General features: G+C 35.8%; 1 protein-coding gene across 1 annotated transcript; it reads right to left on the bottom strand.

Annotated features, from left to right (window-relative positions):
* Positions 1-3,637: 3,637 nt before the first annotated feature.
* Positions 3,638-5,832, bottom strand: ATPsynB (ATP synthase subunit b, mitochondrial). Its single transcript, XM_043035560.2, has 4 exons — positions 5,626-5,832; positions 5,201-5,364; positions 4,592-4,780; positions 3,638-4,145 (listed from the first exon to the last, which is right to left on the bottom strand). The coding sequence occupies exons 1-4, from the start codon at positions 5,681-5,683 to the stop codon at positions 3,966-3,968; spliced, it is 591 nt and encodes a 196-aa protein (XP_042891494.2). The 5' UTR covers positions 5,684-5,832; the 3' UTR covers positions 3,638-3,965.
* Positions 5,833-10,000: the final 4,168 nt, after the last annotated feature.

Below are 10,000 nucleotides of genomic sequence, written 5' to 3'. Positions count from 1 at the left end.
TTTGATTGCCTCAAGGATATATATTTCATTGAAATGTGTATCTGTAAGACATTCGTTATATATATATATATATATATATATATATATATATATATATATATATACATATATATATATATTTTTTTTTTTTTTGAGTAATGCAGACATTTCCTTTGACTCAGTTGCCAAAGCACCGATATTCTCAAGAGGCCCAGTTTCTGTTCTTTCCTTTAATTTGTTGTTTACATGAAAGAAGAAGTATTACATTATTCTTTATTGTTTCAACTGTTCTTGTCTTCAACAATTTTTGGTAACTTGTAAACTTGTTTAAATTGTCTGCTATTTCTTTAATCCTTTCATGTTTGATATCATCTGTTGTCACATTCAGTTCCTCTGCTCTATTCTTGGTTATCAATATTATTCTTGGTACAGTATTCTTGTTTCAGAACTTTTTTTTTGTTTTTTTTTTTTGGGGGGGGGCATATCTTTTACAAACATCTTTCAGAATGTCATTTGGTATTAGTAGGACTTCATTATCTTTCAGTGATTCCTCAAGTGATTTGATTATTATTCCCCCGTCAATTTTATTGACTGAAATTTAAAGATTTCAGACCATTTTCTAGATTGATGACATGTTGTTTATATCCTCTCTATACAAACGGAAACAAGGGCAAGTATATTTTCCTCTCTTGCTGGGATTTTGATTGCTTGGTAAAAAAATAATCTTCAAACTCTAGAAGCATTTTTGCTTGTTGTTCCTCATCTCTATTGGCATTGTCTCCAATTTTGATTTTCTTTGTTTCTCAATCGATAAAGGAGAAAATAATGTCTCCCAAGTATTATGATATTTTGGATATTCCGTGTATTCATGTTATAATGATGAATGATGTTTAAAGATTCACTGAAAGGAGTTTCTGTTATGCAAGGAGGTCTGTCTACAACTATGTATAATTATTTGTATCTCGTGTTAATACCCCAAGTAATTCCAATGTTATTAGAATATTGTATTACAGGATCTGCTTTTGCTGCTAATTCTCTCCTGATATAGAAAGCTATTCCTCCTCTATTTCTATTTCTTCTGTCTCTCCTTATCAGTTCATAGTTGTTGATCTTAATTACATCATTTCTCTTGTCTCCATATAGGTGTATTTCTGTAAGCGCTATCGCTGAATATCTATTGATATTTGCCATGGCTTCTAATTATCTTAATTTTGCTTGGTTTGTTTTTGAATAAAAAGCTTGAATATTTGTTAATATGAAAGTCTCTAATATGTTGATCTTTGAATGCCTACATCATAATTATGTGACAGCACCCTGAAGCAGGAAAGGGTGTGTCCTCACTCGTTTGTGGACCAAGAATGCTCTTTAGGACTAAACGTCTTTGTTTATCGCTGCCGATGTACCAGTGTTTTCCATCTCCATTTTTTTTTTCGTTTTCTTATAGCTTATTTATAAAATTCTTATGATTTTGTCTTTCTGCATAGTTGAGATCAGGTGGCCTTGGTCTTATAGCCTCCTTCAGATATTTGCCTTCTCCAGAGACACTCCCAATTTTAATCGTTTCATTAAACTGTAAAATGTGTATGTGATATATGTGATATATATATATATATATATATATATATATATAATATATATATATATATATATATATATATATATATATGTATATATATATATGCTGAGTGTGTAAACATTTATCTATATATTCAATTATATATATATATATATATATATATATATATATATATATATATATATATATATATATATATATATATTGTGTGTGTGTGTGTGTGTGTGTGTGTGTGTGTGTGTGTGTGTGTGTGTGTGTGTGTGTGTATGTATATATATATATATATATATATATATATATATATATATATATATATTATTATGGTACATAATATTTGAAGAAAAAAATATATCTATGTTATATCGATACCCCGGCAAAAAATTACCTGCGAAATTATGCACTGTGCCGTTTGAAAAGTGATCACTTAGTACAACCTATTACGCTTAATATAATTTGCATTTGGTCAATTGGTGTCTAAAACAACGAATTTCTGAATCTATTGTTTACTTTAAAGACTACTTATGTTGCCACAGAAATTTTACATAGACTAACCTCATCTTTATATAAGTATTTTGATAAAACCAAAAGAAATTTCCTGATATTGGTATACGATACCTATTAATACATATCGACCAGATATGAAAATATATTTATTTCTCTTTGGGAAATATTACGCCCCGGCCATACGTGCATAGTGACTTATGCTGTATTGATTTTGTGCATGAATAAAGAACGAAAATGCATAAGTATGGTTATTAAAAAAGGAACGCTCTCGGATTGCTTATACGTCCGTGTTAAGCGGTATCACACCACAGCCTCGCATACGTCAACCCTGCTGTGATAGAAAAAATCTCGATTTTGTCTGCAAGTATTGTATACCTTTACTCCTTTAGTCGTCCGCTTTTTCCTCTTTTTGTCCAGAGGTGCTGCTAGTTGTTCTCTGAATGTAGAGCCGGACAATCTGCCTCCCCCTAACTAGATGGGAACGTGTTTGTCTGTTCTTGCCTGCATAGCATAAAACAACAATAGACCCGTAATGTGCTCGAGCAACCGAACTTCAGGCTAGTTTTCAGGCTAGTTTTGGGCGGAGCTTAAACGATGACGTCAAAAGCGTAACGCGTCGCCGACAACCCCGAACGCCCCTCCCAGAAGTTCGAAAACATAGAACGCGTTCCCTGTTTTGTACTCTACAAAAGAAGCCTATGGTCTGAACTTTTATTACATACTAGTATGAATATCTGTCCATAAATAGGTTAATGTTACAATGGGTTATATAATTCCGAAGAGGAATAGATTTTATAAAAATAAACCGTTTACATAGTTCCAATAATGTAATTGGTTTGACATCAAGGTGAACGCGTTTTGTCAAAAGTGATACTGAAGGTAACATGTACATCTCAATCCAATCCACAATCAAGGATTTTGTTTTCCCATGCGTGAAACTTCATTTTCAAATTAGTCTAACCTTTTTGATACAATGAAAATTTTAATAGCTGTTCTTTTGCTCGATATAAATTTAAATGCCTGGAAATTTGCTTCCCGCTAGTTTCGTCAACAGACAATGGCTCCAGATTGTGGACTGGAGCAGAGCCATGGAAGTCTAAACCCGTTACTTCTTAATATAGTTTTCCCATTATATTTCCAAATTATTCTTTTATCACTTACCAAGATTTCATGTATAGGAGGGATTATTGGGCGATAATCACAGTATATCCTACCCAAAAAATTGTAATAGGCAGTAGGACTAAGCCAGAAAGGGATGAGTTTTAATGGTTTCGAGTAAAATTCTCGAAATTCATTATTACAAGCTATTGGCTGTACTTCAATAGGCTGCTTTTCTTGAGATGGTCTTACCTTGATTTCGGACATTGTAATTTTTGTTATTTAATTATGATTTTTTTTTTCTTTCTTTCAATGTAAAAGGTTTTGGCCTGCAAAGCCAGTTTTCCATTTCTTGTATTTTATTTTATGCAATCACTTAGTTCAAATATATGATGAAAATGAATGTAATATGCTGTCAAACTCGATTAACTAGAAACACAAATTGCAACAGAATAATTATAAGGAAATTATCAAAAGAAATTTTAAACAGACATCTGTCATTTATTTACATATCCTCTGTACATAAATTTTAATTAGAAAATTGTACATAGTACACTTGGTTTTGTCACTGGTAGTTATTTTTTTCATGGGTGAGTTGTGGAGCATCAAGTAAACTACATAAATGACATTGGAATGAGAAGCTCATCATTTCCACTATTAACCACAACCACGAAGCTGGTGTCTTGAACCCAATAAGCCCTACTGCCAAAAGGTTACGGGATATCCATTTCTATACAATCAAGCTCAAGATGAACCGACTGTGGACAAAAAATGAAAAAAAATCTCAACATAGAAAAATATTTAAAATTTAGGCAGTTTTGGGAGCGAGAGATTTGAGGTCAGCAAAGCACTGCTTCAGGGCAGCAGCCTCTTGAGCTGGGGTGATGGAAGTCTTGACATTGTTTACAATCCAGTTCACCATGTGCTTCTGCTCAATGCGAGTTTTGACATTGGCCGTCTCCAGCTGGTAGTCCAACCTTTTCTTGACCTGCAAATAATTATTCAAAGTCAAAGTTTCACACAATTAATATGCAAATATACTATTATGCGGAAAAAAAACTATAACACCTCAGGTATAGGTACACACAAAAAAGTTACCCAGAGTCAGATCTGGGAACTTGCTCCCTTTTTTTGAATAAACCATAGTTTAGTATTTGCTATTTTTAATAGCTCAAGTTAAGCCTGGCCTATGAAAATCATGCACTTTTTTTTTTTAAACAAATCTACATTCCTATCTATCTATCTATCTATCTATCTATATATATATATATATATTTTTTTTTTTTTTTTTTTTTTTTGGGGGGGGGGGGCATATACTACACTCACTATACACAATCATATCAGTGTTCTGGGATCAAAGAAAATTATGGTAACTTGGCAATCCTAATACTGCTAAAAGAATAATACTGGTCTCTATAATATCTCTCAACCTACCTCAGCATGAACAGTTGCCAGCCTCTCTCTGTAAGCAGCTTCAAGCTGGAGTGCAACATTTTCTCGCTTGGCATCAAAAAGCATCTTCTGACCTTCAGCCTCCCACTGGGCTTTCTTCTCATCTTCGACAGCCTTCTTAAGACCTTCAACACTCTCCTGACGATACTTCACCCAGCTGCCTTCAATGTCCTATTGAGAGAAAGTAAAACCCACTTCAGATGTCTTATTCTTGAACAGTACAAGTTCTGCTCCAGTAAGTTAGCTAGTTATTGTTATTAAAGTTATTAATATTATAATATTATCAGTACAATTTTAGCAATGTTAAAAATAAATATCAGTAACAAATAATAAAATCACTACTATATTATAACAATTATAATCACTTTTATAATATCATCAATAACAATAACATTTAACACTAACACTAATAATAAAACAAATATCACTACTACTCCTAATAATAATTCTAATAACCACAACTGTAATAAATAATTCATAAAAAAACAATCTTTTACAATAAACTGAACCACAGTATGTATCAGATTCTTCAAGGCACTTCCGAAAAATCATTTGCTAGCACGCCCTGTGGAGCAAAAACTATGCACGTACCTCAATCTCCTTGTCCAAGTACTTGGCAATACCAGGACCCAACTTCTTGATGGCATACACCGCCATGACGAAGATGGACAAACCAGTGTAAAACTCGTGCTCCATAACGTAGATCTCCTTGGAGCAGAGGAAGGTGGTGAGACCAACTCCAAACATGTAAGGACCTGTGCATAAAAATTTTATTACTTAGGGTTACTGCAGTACTAATACGAGATAAGCATCAATTATGTTTCTTTTTTTTTTAACTATTCAAGCTAAGTTTAATAAAGACTCCTTAATGGTCACATTTCAATTAAAAACATTATTCTAATTATCTACATTCACATGTGATGGATCAAAATACAAAAATGATAAAACCAAATAAAGACTAAAGAAAACACTTTCACAAGTCCGAAGTATGAAAACGGAAGTGATGACTATCTCACCAGTGACTCCAGTCTTAGAGTAGAAGAACTGGAACCACTCCTCTGGCAGGAAGCCCATTCGCACCTTGCCGGGCTCAACAGGCCTGGCACGACGGGGGTAGTTCACCTCATCGCGTTCGGTGGCCTTGTTAACGGCAGTGGTACTTGTTGGCCGCACAGCCACCAGAATAGGCCTGGCTTCCTGTACTGTAAAAGCAAAATTAACAAATTACTAATATAATTTCATTCACAATCTCTATAAAACAATATAATCAACAATGTCATTCCTTCTAAATAAGATACTTTACCTAATCATTATTTTGGTTATGTAAAAAGCATATATTACTGACAAAAACTTTCTTCAAATTTATTACTTTCTTTCTGATAATTTCTGGTTTCTCCTCATCTGTATATATCTATATTTCCGGTAATTAAAACCATTACAGAACTATGAGAAAATCGAGGAAAACTTGCTTTTGAGGAATATATCAATTGTTCAGCAAGTGTAACTACTCTACACTGAAACTACAAGGTGGGCATGGCTTATAAGATAAAAAACTAGAGTAAAAGCTGTTTAAAACAATATATGTATTTTTTAAATGTCAAAATCTTTTTTATTCAATGAATGCCATTTATGCATGTCAACTTTCCTAAAAAAAATCACCACTGCAATGTACTTCTAACCAAATTCAATATTATGGCAGATGTGCATTCTCTCTAAATTTTCATTAAAGTGACATTTCAAAACTTAAGGATTCATAAGAACTTTTCTTAACCCATTGCGGACGGGCGTCATGACATACATGACGCTCGGGGATTTTGGATCACTGTGCTATTTTATTTTGCTATGAAAAAGAAATGAGTGATGATGGCTACTGTAGTCATAGTTACTATAATTACCGTAATATCGTACAAGCTTAACGTCCAAAACCTAGATGGCACCACTTTTTCCTAGCACCAGCAGGAGAGAGAGCCTTGAATGGCACCCATCCACGGTTTCTAGCAAGCACCATCTTTATAGAGCACACACTAAGTTGATGAACTCTTGCTCAAAAATACCGCCGAAAAAGGATGTGCTGGCAGAACGAGAAGAGGAAGGGGACTCAATCCATACCCAGTGTCTAAAATGTGCTCCTGTGCCAATATAGATGCCTTTCTTGTGGCACTCACAGTCACAAGCACAGGTTTCATTCCTCTTCCCTACCTCTTCTTGTTATCTTTATTGTAGGTGGTTATACGTTTCGTATTCGTTCATGACAGCACAAAAATACGAAAAAATAAAGTTGCCTTTTGTCCTCCCATAAAACAGCAATACTAAGTATAAAGAAAATAATGAGCTAATATGGATAATATACTACAATTTTAGTCTACTGCAGCACTGATAGAGCCTGTCATATGACACATATAAGTCTCTAAACTCAATAAAACACACAAAAAAATAAAACACAAAAACCGCTCTAGTTTTACAATGAACAACTGAGAGTGGGAAGATTCAAATTCTATTGATTCAAGCAGTCTCTCTTTATAATAAAACCTATCCTGGAGGCTGGGCAAGCAAATTTATCCCCATCTACAATGGGTTAATGGACCAGGCTATTAGTTACTAAAACTAACAAGTTACTTATCCAGTTTAACCCATTGGCGACAGGGACAACACACTGCCACTGAGCATTTCTGACCATATGTGAGACAAGTAATGTGCCACTACCAGTTTGTCTGTTTGGAAAATCTTCTTAATACAGGTGTGGGTAGGACACATGAAAATAATAATAGTAATCCATAGAATACACAAGAACTCAATAAATGGTTCATGTTTTATGCAGTGGTCAGCAGCAGTAGTCACAATAAGGAAAATCCAGTAATGACACATGAATTCTGCAGTTGAGTCCCTCCCGTGAGAGTCCACCCGTACCTGGCCTTGCTTGAATTTGTTTCAAGACGAGATTGGTGTTCAAAACCTTCAAAACACTTGTTATATCTATACATTGTGCTTGCGCAGTCATCTACAGGTAAATTTGATAATTCTATTGTCACATTACTCCTGATATTAATCACAGGCAGAGAGTAGAGTTTAGTGCTTTCTAATTCCAGTGAAAATTAACAAATAATGAAATTCTTGGAATGTCATAGATCATACAAACTTCAGTGAAATGAAATAAACTTGTTCAAGCTGACTCAGCTAAAGCATCTACTTTCCACAAAAGGGAAACTGAATTTACATATTAACCCGTTGCCGACGGAGGATAGATTTGCTTACACAGGCTCTAGAATGAGTTTTATTTCTGATCGCGGCAGCTTCTGCAACATAATTTGATTTTTCCCACTCCCTTTTAGTCACTCATTGTAGAGCTAGAGACATTTTTGTGTTTTGTTTTACTGTTTTTAGAAATTTATATGTCATATCACAGGTTCCATCAATTTTGCAGTTGACTAAAATTGTAGTTCAGGGTCCATATCAACTGATTTTTTTTTCTTTATACTCAATGTGATAGAAGTATTACGGTTTTAGGGGCGGACAAAAAGCAACTTTATTTTTTCGTATTTCTATGCTGTCACGAACAAACACGAAACTTATAACCATCCAAAATGAAGAGGTAGGGAAGAGGAAGGAAACGTGCTTTTGACAGTGAGTGCCACAATAAAAGGCATCCCTACTGGCACAGGGGCACATTGCAGGCATTGGGCATGGTATAAGTCACCTTCCTCCTCTCGTTCAGCCTGCATATCTTTCATCTGCGGTACTTTAGAGCAAGAGGTCGGCAACTTGCTATGTGCCATCCCTCTATAGAGATAGTGCTTGCTAGAGACCGTATATGGGTGCCATTCAAGGCTCTCTCTCCTACTGGTGCTAGAAGAAAGTGGTGCCATCTAGGTTTTGGAAGCGAGTTGAAACCCATTTTGCTTATTCCCGCCGGCACTGTTCCGTCTTTGCAAGGCTGCAATGCCGGGGCTCTCGAATACATAGGCCTAAATCAATTATACACCTGACGGCGCATGCCGACACCCGGTGCTATGCATATTACATAAACGCCGTCTGCGGACGACGGCCAGCGGTATCGGGTTAAATAACAATGTTCGAACTGTCAGGTGAGAAATGCAGCGATCTAGAGGGGATCCACAGGCAAAGCTCCCACTAGGGAACACAAGTCCAGAGTTAGAGCTCCCAACAAGGAACATAGGAATTGTGAGGGAGCCAGGTTTTTTGGTTCACATGGTGATCATTTGCAAGAAATTGTGCAAATAGGATGAAGTTCTTTCATTCATACAGTTAAGTTCATCCTTGACCAATCCTTGCTTTAAATGTTTCATTTTCACAATTTCTTATACTATCATATAATTTTTGGCTCTGGTTCTTTTTTCCACATTTCTTCCAATTTTAACCAATTCACGCCGGGGATAATACTTGCATAATGTTGTTCCCACTGGCTAGATAACAAGCATGTGCAGTGGCTAAGCACAAAACCTCTCCCTGCACAGTGCCATGCTGTGTGCCTCTTTGAGCACTTTTCACCTGCCCGCTTAAACAGGGTGATAATCAGAGATTTTAGTATTTGTACAAGTGAATGTAAATGTGTCTATACAAATGAACTCCTATGATTATAATCACGTGTAACGCTGCAAAACACAATCGTCCAGGGGGAGATCATGCTGTGATAGGATGTCCCCTGGTGAGAGGGAAACATTACCATGACATAGGGCATCACCAGGCACGAAGGGTTATGTATGCATATTGAGCAATTTCAATCATATACCCCAATCCTCCTCTAAAATGCCAGATTTATAGGGGTGCCCTTGGAATCCTAGGTGTAACTGTATTAGAAAGAAATACCATCTACTTTGCTTAGTAGCACTACGAGCCAGGATGAGGCAAAGTGTATATATTTGCAATTGATTTTATTTTTTTGTTATAATGAAGAAAATGTTTAGAAAAAATTCATACGTCCTCTTCCATAAATCCATTATAGTGATACAGGTCCCCAATCCCTTATCCGAAACCCTTGGGGACAGTTGTATTTCTGATTTCAGAATGGAAGTGGCACCCCCCCACAAAAATGTGTGGATATTCTCATTAACCCATTCATGCCTGAGCTATTCTGGCTCTAAATGGTCAGAATGCCGTGGTTTTCGAACGCATAAGCCTAACACCTAGGGATTCTCAGGCGCACTAGCCGTGAGCGAGCGCTGTACGCCTGCTCTCCCAAGCACCCCGGCCTGGACCATATATCTCGTCACCGGCTTCTGACCCAAAAGCCACTGGATGTGATAGCAAGTCAACCGGCGCAAATGGGTGAAGTAGATAGATAGATAGATAAATAGATAGATAGGTAGATAGATAGACAGAAAGATTGTTAGATAGATAGATAGGTAGATAAATAGATAGATAGATGGTTAGATA

This window comes from Penaeus japonicus, unplaced genomic scaffold, assembly GCF_977035675.1.
Source record: "Penaeus japonicus unplaced genomic scaffold, GWHDUDI00000001_assembly GWHDUDI00000002, whole genome shotgun sequence".
Classification (NCBI taxonomy): Eukaryota; Metazoa; Arthropoda; class Malacostraca; order Decapoda; family Penaeidae; genus Penaeus; species Penaeus japonicus.
Note: the sequence above shows the minus strand (reverse complement) of the source record. Positions and strands in the feature narration are given on the sequence as shown.